The sequence below is a fragment of the Thalassophryne amazonica genome, chromosome 3 (assembly GCF_902500255.1).
Source record: "Thalassophryne amazonica chromosome 3, fThaAma1.1, whole genome shotgun sequence".
In the NCBI taxonomy this organism is placed as follows: Eukaryota; Metazoa; Chordata; class Actinopteri; order Batrachoidiformes; family Batrachoididae; genus Thalassophryne; species Thalassophryne amazonica.
The window spans coordinates 132,218,590-132,240,083 of record NC_047105.1 but is presented as its reverse complement, the minus strand read 5'-3'; the positions used below and the strand labels follow the sequence as shown (position 1 = coordinate 132,240,083).

General features: G+C 41.3%; 1 protein-coding gene across 1 annotated transcript; it reads left to right on the top strand.

Moving 5' to 3' along the window:
• Window positions 1-4,800: 4,800 nt before the first annotated feature.
• LOC117507842 lies at window positions 4,801-20,505 on the top strand. The gene is made up of 5 exons (XM_034167626.1): window positions 4,801-4,861; window positions 5,171-5,292; window positions 5,371-5,563; window positions 10,204-10,737; window positions 20,480-20,505. The coding sequence occupies exons 1-5, from the start codon at window positions 4,801-4,803 to the stop codon at window positions 20,503-20,505; spliced, it is 936 nt and encodes a 311-aa protein (XP_034023517.1).
• Window positions 20,506-21,494: the final 989 nt, after the last annotated feature.

Sequence of the window (21,494 nt, the reverse complement as noted above, 5' to 3'; positions counted from 1 at the left end):
GTCATTCCAACCCGACCTCGCAGCCGTGATGCGGAAGTCGACAGCGTAATCAGCTGCGCTCCGACGCCCCTGTCTCAGTGACAGCAGCATGGTCGAGGCGGTCTCGCCTCTGTTGGGATGATCAAACACCTGTTTGAATTCCCGTATAAACCCAGCGTATGACGTCAGAAGCCATGACTGCTGTTCCCAGAGCGCTGTAGCCCAAGCGCGTGCCTCACCTCGAAGCAGATTAATTACATAAGCCACCCGGGTGGCGTCTGCTGCGTACATGACTGGACGCTGTGCAAAAACGAGCGAACACTGCATTAAGAAGTCTGCGCACGTTTCCACACAGCCTCCGTACGGTTCGGGAGGACTTATGTAAGCTTCAGGGGACGGTGGGGGGGGTAGTTGAATGGCCAGTGGAACATCTACATTAGGCCCCGGGCCAGCAGGAGGAGACACTGCAGCGACGCTCGACTCGCGTGCTTCCACTCTGGCGGTGAGAGCCTCCATCCTCTGATTGAGGATTGCATTTTGCTCGGTTACCAGCTGTAACTGAGCAGTGAAAGCGGTAAGGATTTGCTGCAGATCACTTACCACGCCTCCTGCTGACGCCTGCGCTCCTTGTTCTCCCATTGGCTGTTCAAGCTGTGGTTGACGCCCCTCGGGATCCATGACGAATGGCTGAGAAATCCTGTTGGGAAGGTGTCGTAACACGGACCCACAACAGGGGGCGCAAATGAACGGACAATGGATAAGAGAAGGAGTAACAATTTAATGTTGCGAAAGAACACAACGGAATATAAACAAGAGTACTGCCAATCATACACAAGAGGACTGCGGGCAGGCTTGAAGATAGGAGACCTCGGATGAACGAAGAGCCGGGGCCCACACCGCTTCTACCACCAACGGCCTGAAGAACACCGAAGCCGCCAAGCCCTGAGTCCCCAGGTGGTCTCTGTCCTCTGTTGTCGGCCCTGGTACTGCTGGCAGACAGAAACAGAAGGTGGTGAGTGTGAGTCCTCACACCCAGCAACCTTGATTAGTGATTCCTCCGGGAGGGATAACCTCCACCTCCAGGAACGTCTTTACTTGTGAAGCTCCCGTTTGTCCCTCTCCTGGGTCTTCACGGGTTTGCAACTGCACACAGAACAATAATAGATTAATACGTGATCACAGCAGAGAATTACCTCTAATCGTAGAAGATTTCTCGGCGAGGAGGTGGAGTTGCCGTCCGGCCTTTATGGTAATGGTGATGAGATGAATGAGTGACAGCTGGTGTTGAGGATGAGTGACGGCTGTCACTCCCAGTGGTTCTGGCGCCCTCTTGTGCTTGAAGCCCGCACTCCAAGCAGGGCGCCATCTGGTGGTGGTGGGCCAGCAGTACCTCCTCTTCAGCGGCCCACACAACAATTACGAGGACTGCTTTCTTCCACCTGCGAAATATAGCGACGATTCGTCCCATCCTGTCTATGGCTGATGCTGAGACCCTGATTCATGAATTTATTTCTTCTAAATTGGACTACTGCAGTGTTCTATTTTCTGATTTATCGCAATCCAGCATTAGGGGTCTCCAGTTGGTTCAAAATGCTGCTGCCAGACTTTTGACAGGAAGTAGAAAGTTTGACCACATTAGACCCATTTTGGCATCTCTTCACTGGCTCCCTGTCCGAGTGAGATCAGATTTTAAGGTTTTACGATTCTGCTATTAAGCTATAAAATTGTTCATGGACTAGCACCTCCCTACTTAGCATACAGTGTTAATTCCTTTATTACTACCTCTCCTGATCATTCAAAGCTTGACAATTTTGCCACCTCTCTCCCAGCTTGGCTGACTTACCACTTTAACTGGGTTTACACCCATTTTGGCATCTCTTCACTGGCTTCCTGTCCCTGTGAGATCAAATTTTAAGATTCTGCTATTAACCTATAAAATTGTTCACAGACACACCTGCCTACTTAGCTGACCTAATTAAACCTTGCGTACCGGCCCGGGCTCTGCATTCTCAGGGTGCAGGACTACTTTGTGTTACTAGGGTAAATAAAAAGTCTGTGGGTCATAGAGCTTTCTCTTATCATGCACCTGCTTTGTAGAATGATCTCCCTGTGTCAATAAAACAGTCAGATTCTGTAGAGACTTTCAAGTCCAGACTTAAGAAGCGCTTATTTTCCCTTTCATATGGCTAGCATACTGGCAGCGTATGGTACTATGCTTTCTACCCTTTTAAATTAATTTTATTAGGAAACGGAGCGGGCCGCAGCCTCAACTTTATCTAAAGTCTGGGTCTTTTAGTGAAGCTTAGGGCTAGTGGCCGACGATCACCTTAGTATTTCTTCTGTTTTTCTTGTTGCTTAATGCTGACAAATTATATTGTATTTCTTGTCTTTCTGCCGTCTGATTCAGTTTTTTCTCTCTCTCTCTCTCTCTCTCTTTGAGGTGCAGCTCCATCCAGAGATGGGAGTGGGCGTCTTCTTCTGCAGGCCTCCCATCCTGTGCACCAGCATGGACTCCCAAAATTTCCTGTATATTTGTATTGTCAATTGTGTCGGTAGCATGGCCCAAGCAGAAGGTCACCCCTTTGAGTCCGGTCTGCTTGAAGTTTCTTCCTCAAATCATCAGAGGGAATTTTTCCTTACCGCTGTCACCTGTGTGCTTGCTCTTGGGGTTGGTAAGGTTAGAGACCTTACTTGTGTGACGTGCCTTGAGGCAACTTTGTTGTGATTTCGCACTATATAAGTGAAATAAATTGAATTAAATTGAATGAAATAAGTATTTGATCACCTACCAACTAGCAAGAATTGTGGCTCTCACAGACCTGTTAGTTTTTCTTTAAGAAGCCCTATTATTCTGCACTCTTTACCTGTATTAATTGCCCCTGTTTGAATTCTTTACTTGTAAAAAAGACACCTGTGCACACACTCGATCACACTTCAACCTATCCACCATGGCCAAAATCAAAGAGCTGTCTAAGGACACCAGGGACAAAATTATAGACCTGGACAAGATTGAGATGGGCTACAGGACAACAGGCAAGCAGCTTGGTGAGAAAGCAACAACTGTTGGCGTAATTATTAGAAAATGGAAGAAACCATGCAAGATCTCACCTTGTGGGTTAAGGATGATTCTAAGAAAGCCCAGGACTACATGGGAGGACGTAGTCAATGACCTAAAGAGAGCTGGGACCACAGTCGCAAAGATTGCATTAGTAACACACTACGCCGTCATGGTTTAAAATCCTGCAGGGTAACAAGGTCCCCCTGCTCACGCCAGCACATGTCCAGGCCCGTTTGAAGTTCACTAGTGACCATCTGGATGATCCACAGGAGGCATGGCAGAACGTCATGTGTTCACATGAGCCCAAAATAGAGCTTTTTGATATCAACTCTACTCCCCGTGTTTGGAAGATGAGAACAATCCCAAGAACACCGTCCCAACCAAGCATGGAGGTGGAAACATTTTTTTTTTTTTGAGGTGCTTTTCTGCAAAGGGGACAGGATGAACTTTTCTCTCCCTGGAAAGTAAACATTGTGTTGTTCAAACAGGATTTCAGACAGGATTATGTGATCATCTCCAGTCCATAATATAATCAGAAGGTTCAGAGAATCTGGAGAACTTTCTACATGTAAGCGGCAAGGCCAAAAACCGACATTGAATGCCCGTGACCTTCGATCCCTCAGGGGGCGCTGCATTAAAAATCATCATTGTGTAAAGAATCTTACCGCGTGGGCTCAGGAACACTTCAGAAAACCATTGTCAGTTAACACAGTTCATCACCACATCTACAAGTGCAAGTTAAAACTCTACCATGCAAAGTGAAAGCCATACATCAACAACATCCACAAACACCGCTGCCTTCTCTGGGCCCAAGCTCATTAGAAATGGACAGACGCAAAGTGGAAAAGTGTGCTGTGGTCTGATGAGTCCAAATTTCAAATTGTTTTTGGAAATCATGGACATCGTGTCCTCCTGACAAAAGAGGAAAAAGACCATCCAGTTTGCTACCAGTGCAAAGTTCAAAGCATCTGTGATGGTATGGGAGTGTGTTAGTGCCCATGGCATGGGCCACTTACACATCTGTGATGGCATCATCAATGCTGAAAGGTACATCCAGGTTTTGGAGCAACACATGCTGCCATCCAAGCAACGTCTTTTTCAGGGACGTCCCTGCTTATTTCAGCAAGACAATGCCAAGCCACATTCTGCACGTGTTACAACAGCGTGGCTTCGTAGTAAGAGTGCGGGTACTAGACTGGCCTGCCTGCAGTCCAGACCTGTTGCCCATTGAAAATGTGTGGCACATTATGAAGCGCAAAATACGACAACAGAGACCACGGACCGTTGAACAACTAAAGTCGTACATCAAGCAAGAATGGGAAAGAATTCACCTACAAAACTTCAACAATTAGTGTCCTCAGTTCCCAAACGCTTATTGAATGTTGTTAGAAGGAAAAGTGAACAAAGTGGTGAACAAGTTGAGCAAATATTTGCACAAAATCAATAAAGTTTATCAGTTTGAACATATCTTGTCATTGAAAATATCTTGTCTTTGTAGTGTATTCAATTGAATGTAGGTTGAAGAGAATCTCGTATTCTGTTTTTATTTACATTTCACACAACATCCCAACTTCATTGGAATTGGGGTTGTATAATCACCTGTTATGTCTAGACCTCAAAAGTTCTCCACCCCTTTTGGTGGGAGATACAATCTCTGATTGGCTTCATACTATGGTATCCAGACATTGCTGATCATAGTCCAGAATATGATTTTTCAAGTTTGTGCTTTTAAAAAAAAAAAAAAAAAAAAAATTCCATTCACAATGTCAGCTCTGCCCTGTGATGGACTGGTGTTCTGTCCAGTGTTTTACACCACTTCATGCTGTATGACTGCTAGGACAGGCTCCAGTGCGTGTCCCCCGGTGACCCTTAATTAGAGTCAGCAGGTATAGAAAATGGATGGATGGATGTCAGCTCTGATATTAAAAGCTCCAAATGGCCCATCATGACCCAGGATGGTTCCATTGAGTGGTGGATGCAGCAACATACAACGTTAGCTCATGATCACAGACCTGACTTGAATTCCTCAGTGCAATAACATGCTGTTGTTGGGACTCACACACAAAAAACTGCTTTATCTTTATTATAATGAATATTGTTCATATTTTTATCCATTTAAATTCTTCCTTACAGACATACAACAGCTGTTGGTGAATAAAGCAGATGTTCTTCTTGAGCAGCAGGAAGAGAATCATAGTGTGGACCAAAAGGACTCTGAAGCTCCAAACATTAAAGAGGAACAGGAGGAGCTCTGGGTAAGTCAGGAGAGAAAGCAGCTTCATGGGCCGGGGAGGCTTGTATCACTAAGTTCCCTTTTACTGTTGTCTCTGAAGAATGAAGATGGTGCAAAAATACAGTCATCCCAGCTTCAAAGCCAAAGAGATCAGAGCACAGAAGTGGAGTTTCTTTCCAGTATCTCAACTCCACAGAGAACACGGAAAATAAAAGCTAAAGGAGAGGACTGTGGAGGACCAGAACCAGCCAGCAACTCAGATCCATGTAGTCATTTACAACCACATACTGATGGTAAGAGGTTTGAAACAAAGACAGATGACACATCGACTTGATGTAACTCTTAAATTTGAAAGAATAAAAGATGGCAATTAAATGTTTAAAAGCTTGAAAATTAAGTTTTGTGTGTGTCTGTGACTGCTCCAGCTGAGGAATCTCATGGCCCTCACTCTGCCCGTAAGGCCCTGAAAACTGTTGTACACTTGTGGTCCAGATGCATACATCTTATTTTGTCTGCATAGTTTTTTGAACCACAATGCTGTCACATTATTTGAAGCAAAGATTTTACCTTGAAGCACTGGAGTCTTCAAAGTGTGCTGTGAATTGAATCTTTACCAACTACCATTTACTATGTCTAGTTATCAATTGTTAATGTTTGATAACAAGGTAACGTTGGATAAGCCACTTGTAGCGGACATCTGTACTTTAAACTGTGAGCAGAACTACAGGTTTTTCTGTGCAGTTGTGGTATGAAGCACTCCTTGGAATCAAAGCTCTGATATACTTTAATTTTTATTAAATTCCAATATCATTATTACCAAGAACAAGACAAAGTAGAACATCTAATTACTGAGAAATAAGGAAAAGCTAAAAATAAATAAACAAAAAGAAAAAAATGACAAAAAACATAAGATAAATGCGTTGCTCGTGGAAAACCAGCTTATAGTATAGTAACATTGAAAGTTTGGTTTCTCGTTCTTTCCCACCTCTCCTCCTTTTAAAAGCAGTGGGGGAATACTTTGTGTGGCCATAGACGAAGTGCCCCACCCAAAGCAGCAAGCCGATTTGGACAAACGGAGTACCTATCTCCACCACCACCAACAACAACAAGTTAGTTTTTGATAAAGAGTCCATTTCTGCCATCTATTTTCATATAAATCTTCTTTCAATCCCAGCACCTATAAGTCATTCTTTCCATTGTTCCCGGTTCCTTTATAATGTCAAACCATTTATACTGAGTTGGAGATTCAGGTTTGTAACCAACTTTGCATAATGGCTTTCCTGGCCGCTGTAAGCAGTATCTTCACCACATGGCGATCCTCCACTTGCACTACTGGTGTAATGCAACCTAAATATAAAATAGTACCTACATAAGGAATAGCATATCCAAGCACCTTACACATAACAGCATGTATATTTTTCCAAAACGGCTTTAACTTTTCGCAACTCCAAAATATATGGAGTATGGTGAGCATTTAAAAAGCCACACTGTCTCCAACAGAACTGCAATGATTGTGATTTTTTACTTTGAATCTTAGGTGTAATTAAAAAATGGAACAGATCTTTCCAATTGAACAATCTCCATTGATTTGAACTAGCAGAAGTATGTTGAAGTAAACAAATATACCATTCCTCTGTCGATATTTCCACATTTAATTCACCTTCCCATTTGGATTTCACATATAATGTTGTTATGTTTACTTTCTACTTGTTTTTGCAGATGCAGAGCAAGCAATTTTGTAGTGTTTGATCCTACCTCGTAATATGTCTGCTTTATAAACTGTGCCTTTTTCTCAATCTCTTGCTCTAATATATCATTAATTTGAGTTCTCAGCTGTTTTTGAGCTAACAATTTTGGGTCTGTATTATTTTTTTATGTTGTAATTCTAAGTTTGATAGAGCTAATACTAATTTATTGTATTCCACAGTCCTCCCCCTTTTAATGGATGCTGATAAAGCAATCATTTTCCCACATATGACTGCCTTTAAAGAGACCCACAATATAGATGGATCAACTTCCCCATTATCATTAAACTGCAAATATTCCTTTATTTCCAATTTAATTTGTTCTACCACTGCTTTATTATTTAAAATACCTACATTCATTCTCCACATCATGTTCCTCCTCCTCCCCTCCAGCTGAACTGATAGCTGCAAAGAACTTTGATCTGACACATCTGCTACGCCAATATGACGTTTTTTTAACCCTATAAAAATCTCCTTTTTACATAAAAGAATAGTCTATTCTTGAATATGTTGAATGTGGTACTGAGTATAATTCCTCTTCAAAGGATGAACATACTTCCAGACATCAAAAAACCCATATCTTCGCAGACTGTATTAATTAGTCTGGTTAAATTACTTCTACTATTTTTAAGACTAGTTGTGTCCAAATCCTGATTTAGTATTACATTAAAATCTCCACCACATATACAGACACCCTCTGATTTCAATGCAGTGTACCTCAAACAATGATTTTAAAAAAGTGTTTATCGCTGGTGCATAGATATCTAACAAAATCACTATACTGTCCTCAAGTTTTCCCTTAACAATTATGTATCTACCCTCTTTGTCTTTTATTTCTTTGAGGACTTCAAATTTAACCTTGTTTGAAATAATAATGGCAACTCCTCTTCTATGGGAATGCAAATATGAGCTATAGAAAATGTTTTTTATATCCAAACCTTTTTAATTTTTCATGTTCTTGTTTAGAAAGATGAATTTCCAGCAGATAAACAATATACATCGCCTCCCTCTTCAGTTTTGCCATCACTTTTGCCCTTTTTGTTGGGTTTCCCAACCATTAACATTCAGTGATAGTAATTTTACAAACTCCTGCTGTATCTTGACTTGAAAAATCTTCCAACTTTATATTTCCACCTGCTGAAAAAAGAAAGAAAATGAAAAAGAAAACAAAAGAGGAAGAAAACTGCAGTACTAACCAACTGAGACATTAATCTACATTATTATCACTTACTGAGGCGTTGCTGGGCCGGTAGCATATATTTACATTTACAGTACCTGTCCATATCTGCCCGCAGTAGCGGGCGGGTATCCCAATACCCTCCCACTGTGCATAAAATGATGACGTCATAGCATACACAACCCAAGAACTGTCCGCAGACGATAACATGAAAAAGTGAGAAGTGTGTGTTGGTCTCAATATGGATATTCTGGACAATTTTATCATGGATAGTACGACAGTGAACAGCAACCAAAGCAGTCAGCTTGATGAGGACACCCTGCCAAATTTGGAGAGCAGCGCGGTACCAGCCAACACAACAAAAGTTAAAGTGAGCCAACTTTTTATGTACGGGTTTGTTGGGTGTCGTACGTTTTGAAATGACATTAAATATTGTTAATGTGATTCCACATGTTGTGTATCTCAGTAAGTGATAATAATGCAAATAACATGCAGTTGTCGTACGGCATGCATTTTCAGAGTCCCTCCGTCTATGCCCAGTTACCCAAAATGACAGATATTCGCCCTCGTCAAACTCGGGTGAATATCAGTCATTTTGGGCGACTGGGCATGGACGTCGGCCTTTGAAAATGCATACCGCCCTCCAAAAGCATGTTATTGTATTAATACAAAATGAAAACTATAACACAAAAAGACCTCCAAAGTCTGAAGAACATTCTCCAGATACGCTGAGGGGGGAAGCCTCCCTTGATGAAAGGGCCCCCTTTCAAACAGTTAGCCACACTCTTTGTTCACTTGTTATTGTGATATTAAGTTTGCTGGCCGTGTTGATCTCCTTCTCTCCTGATCAGTCAGTGCAACTGTATTTAAGGGATAGGGCAATTATTTTGATTAACCAGAGAGATAAGACGAAAAACAGTCAAAGGGAGTGCATGATAAACCAGTAGATGCCCGTCTATGAAGGAGGATGGAATGGGAAATGGTGTCAAAAGCTGCACTCAGGTCAAGCAGGATGAGGATGGATAGTTCATTGATTATTTTAACTACAGCCATTTCTGTGCTGTGGTGGGGACAGAAACCAGACTGGAACTGTTCGTACAGACTGTTATTAGAAAGATGTGAATGGGCTTGAAATGCAACCATATTTTCCAGGATTTTTGAAATGAAAGGCAAGTTGGAAATAGAACGAATGTTGCTAAAATTATTTGAATCTGAGCCAGGTTTCTTGAGAATGGAGGTCAGCCGGAGCGGCACACGAGGTCAAGGATGTGACCTTTTGAATAGGTTGGAAAATGTATATATTGCTGAAAACCGAAGCTGTCCAGGCATGATGTGAAATCCATAGCAAGTAAATGATTCAGATTGTCCATGTGACTATTGAAATTGCCGAGTACAATGACATTTGGAGAGTGAGTGTAGAGGTGGGGGAGAAGCGAAGAGAATTCATTGATGAAGTCCTTATTGTTTTTGGGTGGACAATACACAGTGGCTACTATGATCAGTGTTGGTCCAGTTATTTGTAAAGACACGGATTCAAATGATGAGTATCTTGGAATGAAGAAGGCGAGACCTTTCACGTCTCGCCGTAGATTATCGCGAGACCTCCCCCCACTGAACGATGAGGCGGGGCTGACCGAGGTAAACAAACCCAGGTGGTGTCACTTCATTCAGCTGGGAAAAATGCTCATTTCAAATTACTGCAAATACATATGTCATTTCTGAAACACTCTTATTTGGTTATGGTGTTTTAAGCCTATTAATATGGCTTTTATTATTATTTTGAGTATGTGTGTACTCATATAAATATGTAACTAATCACAGCTATAAGGTGCTGGAAAAGGCACCGTGAAAGTGCTTGAATTTGACCTGGGAAAGGGGATATGAACCCTGACATACTATCAGTTGCATCAGTGCATTAACTTACACTCGCCACTCTGCAGGTTTGTCTTTAGAACATTAACTTTTAATTAATGTTTTTCTTAATTATATCAATTTCATTGATTCTTTGCAGACATGCAGCAGTTGTTGTTTAAAGAAGAAATTCTCTCTGAACAGCAAGATTGGAATGTTATTGTTGACCAGGAGGACATTAAAGATGATGAAGAGAAACTCTGGATCAGTCAACAGCTGGAGGAGGCTGATGTCACTGATTTACCTTCAACCGCTGTCCCTGTGAAAAGTGAAAATGAGGATGAAAAACCACAATCATCACAGGTTAACACAGAGGTTGAGCCTGTAGCCAGCAGCTCAACTACACACAGAACACTGCTGATAGCACAAGCTGTTGGAGAGGACTATGGTGGGTCACGTCCAGCTAGCATCCCAAGTCCAAATAGTTATTTACAACCAGGTACCACTGGTAGGAGCTCAGAAGGTTCTAAAACTGAAACAAATATCAGCTGTGAATGGAAACAGACCAACGAACTTCATTCAGGTTTTAACTGTCAGACAAATAACAATGACTCTGTTTATCATAGCAGGTGCAATGTTACTGAGAAACACTTTAATTCCTGTCATTGTGGTAAACCATGTGGCCAGTTGAACAGCAAAAGAGAACAAAAACATCGAATGAACAGATGGAAACAGCACAAAAGGGCTGGCCGATTCCAAGAAGAACTTGGAAAAAGAATACATAGACAAAGAAGGATCTGTGCGGTGGCTTACAAACGGAGAACTTGGTTTTGATGGGGAAAGAATTATAGTTGGAGCGCAAGACCAAGGACTATTAACAAATGGCTTCAAAAAAATGGCAGGAATATCACAGAATGATCAATGCCGATTCTGTCATGCAGCTGTTGAGAGTGTAAACCACTTAGTATCAGCATGTCAGATCCTCATGGCAGACGGACATTACACAAGCCGGCATAACAAGATTTGTAAGTATTTACATTGGAAAGTATGCAAGGTACTGGAGGTGGAAGTAGAGGGACACGTTTGGGAGTATGAGTCTGCACCAGTCTCATCCAATGGAAAAGTGACTGTCTTTTATGACAAAGAGATCCCAGCAGGAAGACATATCGAAGGAGGTGCAGTAAAACCTGATATTGTCATTTGGAACAAGCAAGAGAAGACAGCAAAAATTATTGATGTGACAGTCCCCAATGACTATGGCCTGAATAGAGCTGAAAGGGAGAAAATCATGAAATACCAAGACCTTAAAAATGATCTACGAATAACGTGGTCATTGAAAGAAATTGATATCATACCAGTTGTGGTGGGAGCAACAGGGCTTATGAAGAAGAACCTGAAGAAATATCTTGAGGCAATCCCTGGTCACCCAAGTGCCCATGAGGTGCAGATATCCGCAGTTAAAGGAACAGTTACCATCTTGAAGAGAGCCCTCGGATACAATGCCAATAATGATTAATGATTAGGATGCAACTGTAGACCCCAGGGTTGGGGCCCATTACACTCTGTAAAAAAAGAAATTGAAGAGAAATAAAAAAAAGAGAGAAGAAGAAGAAGAAATTTATGGAGCGGCATGGTACATACAAAGTAAATTAGTCCCCCATTATTCGGACAGAACAACCAAAATCAGGAAAAGGAATAGCGTGCCGCGGTGGAAAAAGACATTACAACAGAAAATTAGTCTCCTCAGAGCAGAGATCTCCCAGATGTCGATATTTCTGGGAGGCCAAAGTCATAAAAGGAACCTTCTTCGAAAAGTCTATCGCATTAAAAGAAAATACAATATTGAAGATAAACAACTGGCTGCGAGGCTGGCTGAGCACCAAGCCATAGTGAAAGCATTAGCCGCTCAAATTAGAAATAAAGATAAGAAAATAAAGGCCAAACAGATAAACAAGCAGTTTGCAAACAACCCTAGACTAGTCTATAGAAATATGGCAAATAATACAGTAGAAGTACAACAGCCACCTGAGAGAGAAGAAGTTGAGAGGTTCTGGAGACCACTGTTTGAAGACCCTAAACAGCACCAAGAGGCTGAGTGGATTGAAATAATAAAACGGAAAAACAAAGACAAACAGCAAATGCCAGCAATGATCATAACTGAAGAATTGATAAGAAATAAAATTCATGAATATAGTAACTTTAAGGCACCTGGCATTGATAAAGTTCCAAATTTGTGGTTAAAAAGACTGACAGCATTGCACCGCCATTATGCCGCGGCTTTCACAAAAATATTGAACGGAAAAGAGGACACACCAGACTGGCTATCGACTGGGAACACAACCCTACTCCCAAAGACCAAGGAAACGCAGCTTCCCAACAAGTATAGACCCATCTGTTGCTTAACAACAACTTATAAATGGCTGACAGGAATTATAGCCGATGCCGTTTATGAACATTTGGACACTGGTGGCTACCTGGAGAATGAGCAGAAAGGTTGTTTCAGAAAAAGATTAGGCGCTAAAGACCAGTTATTGATAGACAATGCTATCCTGGAGGACTGCAAAAGAAGGAGGAGAAACCTCAGCATGGCTTGGATTGACTACAAAAAGGCATTTGATAATGTCCCACATTCATGGATTATGAGATGCCTAGAACTTTATAACATCAATAAGGAAGTAAGATCTCTCTTGAAAACACAAATGAATAAGTGGAACACCACCATCACTCTAAACCAGGGGTAGGCAACCTGTTCCAGAAAGAGCCATGAGGGTGCAGGTTTTCTTTGCAGCCACTGACTCCACCAGGTGATTTCACTGATTAACTGATTCCATCTGCTCAAAGTGATATTAATCAGTAAAATCACCTGGTGGAGTCAGTGGCTGCAAAGAAAACCTGCACCCTCATGGCTCTTTCTGGAACAGGTTGCCTACCCCTGCTCTAAACCATACAGAGGGGCAGATAATAATTCCAGACATAAAAGTGAAGCGAGGGATATTCCAGGGAGATAGTCTCTCTCCACTCCTTTTTTGTCTTAGTATTGATCCATTAAGCAAGATCCTCAAGGAATTTGACATCAGGTATGATTTAGATGGAGGTAGAGGAAGAAAACATAAACAGGTGGTGAGCCACCTTCTGTTTTTGGATGACTTAAAGATATTTGCAGATTCAGAGAGGGGACTCAGGAGATTAGTGGAGGCACTCCATACGTTTTCTAAAGAAATCGGTATGGAGTTTGGGCTGGATAAATGCTCTAAATGTACAATCAGAGGTGCTAAGAACCAGGTCACAGAAAATATACAGATGGATGAGGGGAACACTATTGATGATTTGGCTGAGGATTCCACGATACAAATATTTGGGAATTGAAGAAAATACTACCAAAGAGCATAAAAAAATGAGAGAGAAAGTAACACAAGAATACTTAAACCACTTAAAGAAGATCTGTAAATCAGAATTGACACCAAAGAACAAGATCACAGCCATAAACCAGTTTGCGTTGCCTGTGGTGAGCTATGGCTTTGGCATAGTAGACTGGCCACAGGGTGAGCTTAACAAGTTAGATACTAAAACTAGGAAGATGCTCACCCTGCATAAAATTACATACAGAAACCAATGCATGGATAGAATATATCTCCCCCGTCGAGAAGGCGGCTTAGGTCTTATGGAGATCAATCAGGCTTATAGAGCATCTATAATAAGTATTGGGCAGTACTTAAAGAGCTCTCAAGAAGAAGTTATGAAAAAGGTTATGCAACACCATATTAAGACTATGCCACAACAGACCTCTATTATAAAATTGGCAGAAAACTTTGGCGGAGATCTCTTGCAAGAGAGAGAAAGCAATGAGCTGACACCTGCAACGACACTAGCAAGACAGGCTAGGGAAAAATACAGCAAAAGAGAACAAAAACATCAAATGATCAGATGGAAACAGCACAAAAGGGCTGGCCGATTCCAAGAAGAACTCGAAAAGGAATACATAGACAAAGAAGGATCTATGCGGTGGCTTACAAATGGAGAACTTGGTTTTGATGGAGAAAGAATTATAGTTGGAGCACAAGATCAAGGACTACTAACAAATGGCTTCAAAAAAATGGCAGGAATATCACAGAATGATCAATGCCGATTCTGTCATGCAGCTGTTGAGAGTGTAAACCACTTAGTATCAGCATGTCAGATCCTCATGGCAGACGGACATTACACAAGCCGGCATAACAAGATCTGTAAATATCTACATTGGAAAGTATGCAAGGAACTGGAGGTGGAAGTAGAGGGACACGTTTGGGAGTATGAGCCAGCACCAGTCTCATCCAATGGAAAAGTGACTGTCTTTTATGACAAAGAGATCCCAGCAGGAAGACATATCGAAGGAGGTGCAGTAAAACCTGATATTGTCATTTGGAACAAGCAAGAGAAGACAGCAAAAATTATTGATGTGATAGTCCCCAATGACTATGGCCTGAATAGAGCTGAGAGGGAGAAAATCACGAAATACCAAGACCTTAAAAAATGATCTACGAATAACGTGGTCATTGAATGAAATTGATATCATACCAGTTGTGGTGGGAGCAACAGGGCTTATGAAGAAGAACCTGAAGAAATATCTTGAGGCAATCCCTGGTCACCCAAGTGCCCATGAGGTGCAGATATCCGCAGTTAAAGGAACAGTTACCATCTTGAAGAGAGCCCTCGGATACAATGCCAATAATGATTAATGATTAGGATGCAACTGTAGACCCCAGGGTTGGGGCCCATTGCACTCTGTAAAAAAAGAAATTGAAGAGAAATAAAAAAAAAAAAGAGAGAAACCATTTGGCTGTTCTCAGTGTGGTAGGGAATTCGGACATAAGGGCCATTTGATAAAACACATGAGAACTCATACAGGAGAGAAACCATTTTTGTGTTCCGAGTGTGGTAAAAAATTTAGAGACAAGGGTAATCTGACTACACACATTCATACTGGACAGGTGGGTTGGAGTTCCTACTGGACACGAGCCTCGAGTGTCCTCGGTCCCACTGTGAAGGGGTTTGCCAGGAGAGATCTTGGTATGAGGATGTCTCAAAAGAAACAAACCCCAGCTAAAACCTCCACAAAGTGCCTAGGCACCAGGGCGTATGAAGAAAATGGTGCAACTTCAGAGGACATCTCCTCTGTAGCAGCACTCAGCTGGGTCATCCACCAGATCAGCGGTGTCACCCACCAGATAGTTCTGATCCTGGACCCCAGCAACAACACCATCAAAGGGCTAAAAGAATCCAGTGAAACGGCATCATTGTAAATTGGTCCATTAGGGAGAAGAAAAAGATCTCTCACTGCTTCGCTTACTCAAACATGAGAAGTGGGGCAAGAGATCAAAGGCAGTATTTGAGGAGAGGAAAGGTTACCATCTTGAAGAGAGCCCCTCGGATACAAAGTCAGTAATGTTAAGGGTGCAGCTTTAGACCCCGTGTCTGGGGCCCACTGCACTCTAGTAGAAGGAAATTCAAGGCAAATAAAAAATTTCCATGTTCTGAGTGTGGTAAAAAATTTGTACATAAGGGAAGTCTGATCAGACACATCACTAATCATAAAGAAGCAAAACCATTTGGCTTTTAGATATATACAGTATGTAACTCCACCATGCATGCTAATAGTGCATCTTATCGTACATAACATTGTTTGTTTAATTGCATGAAGTGGTGAGCTAAGTTAGCTTGTGAATTACCACAATGGTGAATTTAAAAAACAAAACAAAAAGCAATGTGATATTTCTGACGTCCACCAATCTGGATCTCATTCACCTCCAAAATTCAGTGGAGTCTTCCATGCACTAATATCTATCAGTGGTGCAAATTTGGTGAAAATCTGTGAAGTAGGTTTTTTTTTTTTATGTAATCCTTCAAAGCATATATAAAGTGACATCTTGATCCAGAATCCAAATCACCTCCAAAATTTAATGGAGTGGATGGCATGGCCTAGTACCTATCTGTGGTGAAAATTTCATCAAAATCCATGCAGTAGTTTTGACGTAATCCTGCTAAAAGACACAGACAAATAAATAAATGGCGACGATTTTATTACATCCTTGGTAGATGTAAAAAATAAATAAATAAAAATTATGGCAGTGCTACTGGCAAAAACTAGGATTTCTGTCCTCCTTGATGAGTGGTAAGGAAGGCCATTGTGCATAAAATCTGTGCCAAAATCAACACGCAGATCCACCTTGGATGCTGCTGTTGGGACCCAGAGTGAAAAACAAGGGAGCAGCCGAACGGTGAAAACCCTTCTGTTCTGTGTGCAGCAACCACGCAAAGCGCCTTATCCATAGGCTTAAATACAGATGCCACAACCTCCATTATTAGATTATTGTAAATGGAAAGAAGAAAGTCAGAAGTTGAGTGTATTTAATAAGGAACTTTGTGCTTGTTTCTTTAAGTTAGATTTTGTTTTGTTTTTCCTGTTAAGCACACAAACACTCTCACTTATATGGGTGAGACGTTTGTGCACAACAGCACACAGGCTGCAGACACAAAGCACTTTTAGTCACTGTGCAATGCATGGAACTGCAAATAAAATGTTCCAATTAATTCAAATTATAAACAACTGCAGACTGCAAGATCATTAGTTCAAACAATTGTTTGCACGTATAAGGGTGATTCTTAGACTACGGGCACTTATTATGTCCTTTGATCATATTGTATGAAAAACAGAAAAAAGGGGAAATTTCACACTTTTAGAGTTATCTTTACAATGAAAGTGTGTTAAGAAATTTGTTCTAGTAGTCTATGATGACTTTTTCACCTTTTTTCAGCATCATTATATGCAAATATTGCCATTTTGTGCTTGTCCCACACCCAGACTTTTGATCTTCAATGATAAAAATGAATGGTAAAAAAAACGTTTTTTCTAATGTTTTAAAATATCTCTGAATAAAATATCAGTAAAATAATCAAAACATAACTGGGGTATTCAATGTCATACAACTGTTGTGATTTTTTTAAACAAAATGTAGTTGTCCCACACTATTGCCGTAATTTCCACCACAACACTGTAATGTCCCTTTAAACAGTTTGTATGAAAGATTGTTTGGGTAGTTTCTATGGAGATAAACAGTGACATCAGAGCACATGTATATAGCGCCAAATCACAACAAACAGTTGCCCCAAGGCGCTTTATATTATAAGGCAATGGTGTGGTGGAAATTACATTTACAAGGCCAATAGTGCCCGTAGTTAAAGAATCACCCATAAGTTAGTCAGATGTGGTACCACTTTGCCAAGGTTTGATTTTTTTTTTCATTCCACTTAATTTGGCAATGAATGTACATGCACATAAAATAGATGAAACAACCATTACAACTATACATTCTGTGATTATAACGGGGTTTTAAGCGTCCACACAGAAATGCAGCCAGTGGGCATTTGGCCATTTTAATCTTCCTCCCACATCTAAAGACATGCAGGTTAGGTGGATTGGAAACTTTAAAAATTGTCTGTAGGTGTGCATGCACGTGTGAATGTGTTTGTTTGTCTATATGTGGCCCTGCGACAGACTGACGTCCTCTCCAGGGTGTAACTCGCCTCGCGCTCTGTGACTGCTGGGATAGGCTCCAGCCCCCCGCGACCCTTAATTGGAGTAAGCGGTTGAGGATGAGTGAGTGAGTGAGTGAGTGAGTGAGTGAGTGAGTGAGTGAGTGAGTGAGTGAGTGAGTGAGTGAGTGAGTGAGTGTTCTTCATAAATCATTGTTTGAGAAAAAAGTCCTGGCCACTTGAAAATCCAATATGGCAGCTGAGTAGGGGTCAATGAAGAATTACACAGGAGTAGAGAAGCTTGAATCTTCGACTGGACTGGGTTGCTTGACGCGAGGACGTTTCACTTCAAATCGCAGAAGCTTCCTCAGCTAAAATTCTTGCTAGAGTGAACTCCAGCTTTTGTGACTTCTTGATTATTCTTCTCTATAAGAGTCAAGACAGAAGTCAGACCACCAGAGCAAGAATTTTAGCTGAGGAAGCTTCTGCGATTTGAAGCGAAACATCCTCGCGTCAAACAACCCAGTCCAGTCGAAGATTCAAGCTTCTCTACTATGGAAACCACCTGGACAACTGAGAGCCTACACAGAAACGTTACACAGGAGTCAAAATTTTAAAATGCTCCAATCATATTGAAAGCTTTACCACATTACAGGTGCTGGTCATATAATTAGAATATCATGAAAACGTTGATTTAGTTCAGTAATTCCATTCTAAAACTGAAACTTTTATATTATATTCATTCATTACACACAGACTGATATATATCAAATGTTTATTTCTTTTAATTTTGATGATTATATGACCAGCACCTGTATGTGACTGATCACAAAGACTCCAAAAAAGGTAAAGTTTGAACTATCTATGACTGAAAAACAAGGTCATATTCAGTTTGTACAGGAGTCAAAAATTAGTTTCTCCAATTTTGGTAACAAGTGGTGCAAATTATTGGTTGAACTAATAGGATTAATAAATGGAATAGTTTCGACAGTGTTGAATGCTTAGTCTCCAAAGTAAATGTCAAAAAATGTTGATGTACATTGGATTCTGTGGTATGCGACATATGTTACCCTGTAACGTGATAACTAAGCATGATACATAGTCCAAACTGTTCCTTTTTAAAACCCTGTTAACCAATAATTTGCATCACATTTTTCAGAAATTGGAGCAACTTTAACTTTTGACCCCTGTACAAACTGAATTCAACCTTTGTCACCATTCTTGCTGTTTTTGTTGTGAAAGTGTCGTGACACGGACCCACAACAGGGGGCGTTAATGAATGGACAAGCCAAAAGTAACAATTTAATGTTGTGAATCGCACAACAACGTACAGACAATAACAATATAGTGACTGTCAATCATACACCAGGTGACGTGTGGGCAGGCTCGACGATAGAAGACGCCTGGCGAGAGAAGAGCCGGATCCCACACAGCTTCCACCACCAACGGAGCTGAAGAACACCAGAGCCGCCAAGCCCTGCGCCCCAGGTGGCCGCTGTCTTCAGCAGTCAGACCCGGTACTGCTGGCAGAAAACAGAGACAGTCCTGATGAGTGTGAGTTTGCACACTCAGTAATCCCACAGTCAGTGTTTAGTTAGGAGGGAGCACCTCCACCTCCAATCACACACTCATGCAGCTCCTGTTTCACCACTTATCTGGTTTGGGATGTGAGGCGAAGCCGTCGCTGATCACACCAAACGCCAATCCCACAGATAAGGACACACCAGGAAAACGGCTGCAAAGAAGTTCAGATTAATACTCAATTTTTTGAGTCAGCAGAGAAAATTACCTGAATGGTAGCTGATTTCTCGGCGAGGAGGTGGAGTTGCAGTCCGGACTTTATGGTGATGGTGATGAGATGAATGAGTGACAGCTGGTGCTGAGGATGAGTGACAGCTGTCACTCCCAGTGGCTCCGGCGCCCTCTCGTGCTTGAAGCCCGCACTCCAAGCAGGGCGCCATCTGGTGGTGGTGGGCCAGCAGTACCTCCTCTTCAGCGGCCCACACAACAGTTTTTGCCCCATAACTCCATAAAATTCAGTCATAGATAGTCCAAATTATATCATTTTTGGAATATTTCTCAGACAAATAATATGTTATACATACTTGTCAATATGATTGGAACGTTTTTAAATTTTGACCCCTGCATAATTCTTGATTGACCCCTACCTAGCCACCATTTTGGATATTCAAGTGGCCAGGACTTTTTTCTCAAATACAACTAATGTATGAAGAACATTCACACCAAATCTGATGCTTGCAGCACTAACTGAACAATTCTGGCCAAAAGTCAAACTTAATCTGCTCCACTGTTGGAGGCACCACAGCAGATCTGGTATTGATCCACATTGTGATTTACAATAACGTTGCTGGACAACTTGGTCAACAGAGACAATTTTATCAAAATGGTACATTTTAGAGCATTTCCATTAAGGGTGTCACAGATAAAATCTACAGTTTGGATTGGATATGGATTTTTTAGCCATGGATCAGATCATTTTTCAGATCATCATCATCAAAAAAAAAAAGAAGACTGCTCGACATTTAAAAAAAAATAACTGAATGGGCAATGAAAACCACTTTTGTCTGTGGTCCTGAATGAAAAGTGAAATGTGATGTCCAATATTTTACATCATATTTTAAAATAAAAGACTTAATTGTTGTAATAAATGCAATATGAACAGCACTGGTGAATAAAAATTGTCTTTGTCAAAATCCTGTGGCTTTGGAACACCTTGGAATCCCACAGGAAGACTTAGAAAATTTGGCCCAGGCTAGGGAAGTGTGGGTTGAGCTGCTTGGTCTACTGCCAGTGCAATCCAGACCAAGGATAAGAGGTAGAAAATGAAGGGGGGGGGGGGGGGGGGGTGAATAAGAAATGGAGCAAAGTGTATTTTAGTTTATAACTTCAAATTATTTTTCAAACAGATGAGGATGTCTACATTGTCTGGTGAGAGGGGAACAATAATTTCATTTATAACTCTTTCAGGATAAATACATTAGTCCTGCTCATTGTTTTGAGTTCATTTCGATCAGTGGGCCCTCCCTGAAACTCTTGGGAAAAGCTGGTGTTAATATATAACTTAGAAATACGTATCATATAAAGTTGACCGTGTGTGTTCGCTATGCACAGCCACGGTAATTAAGCAATCAACACCAAACATGTGATGGTGACTGGGGGCCCTTAGGTTGAAAGCGTACATGTACAAACACACACACACAATCAGCCTTAGATTAGATCACAACCCGCTCACTGGAGCCCTTATTTTTGCAGTTCACGTGGCACTCAGGTCAGGTAACAAGCATCACACTTTACTTACTACATAGTAGTGGCTGGCTATGGCACACTTTAATTACAATCCGAACGGGTCAGGGTGTGCCGCATGTGAGTTAAGGTGCACGTTTATTTTTTAATTAAAATGTACCTGCTGTGTGTGCATGCCAGAGCATTGCAGTAATATGACATGATAATGCTATCACCTTTTATCATCATTCACTTGAGTCTCATGAATGTCACAAAATGTTCTATGAAAATTAGTGATGACAACAAACACAAGATGCAATGCAATTTACTACACCTTAAGTAAAGTGACATGAAATATACAATGACATGGCTAAAATTCTTCTCTATTAACTCTTTCCACATCTTTGGAGCCACAACAGAAAAAGCTTGGTCCCCTCTGAGCATACGCTTGCACCTCGGCAACTCCAGGAGGAGCTGATCAGCTGACCGGAGGTGGCGAGCAGGGGCGTAACAATGAAGCAGCTCAGAGAGGTAGGGTGGGGTAAGGCCATTTAAAGATTTAAAAACAAATAAAAGAATCTTAAAATGAATTCTAAAATGCACAGGCAGCCAGTGGAGGGAAGCCAGGATAGGTGTAATGTGCTCCCTCTTACATGCACCAGTTAGCAGACGGGCAGCAGCATTCTGAACTAGCTGGAG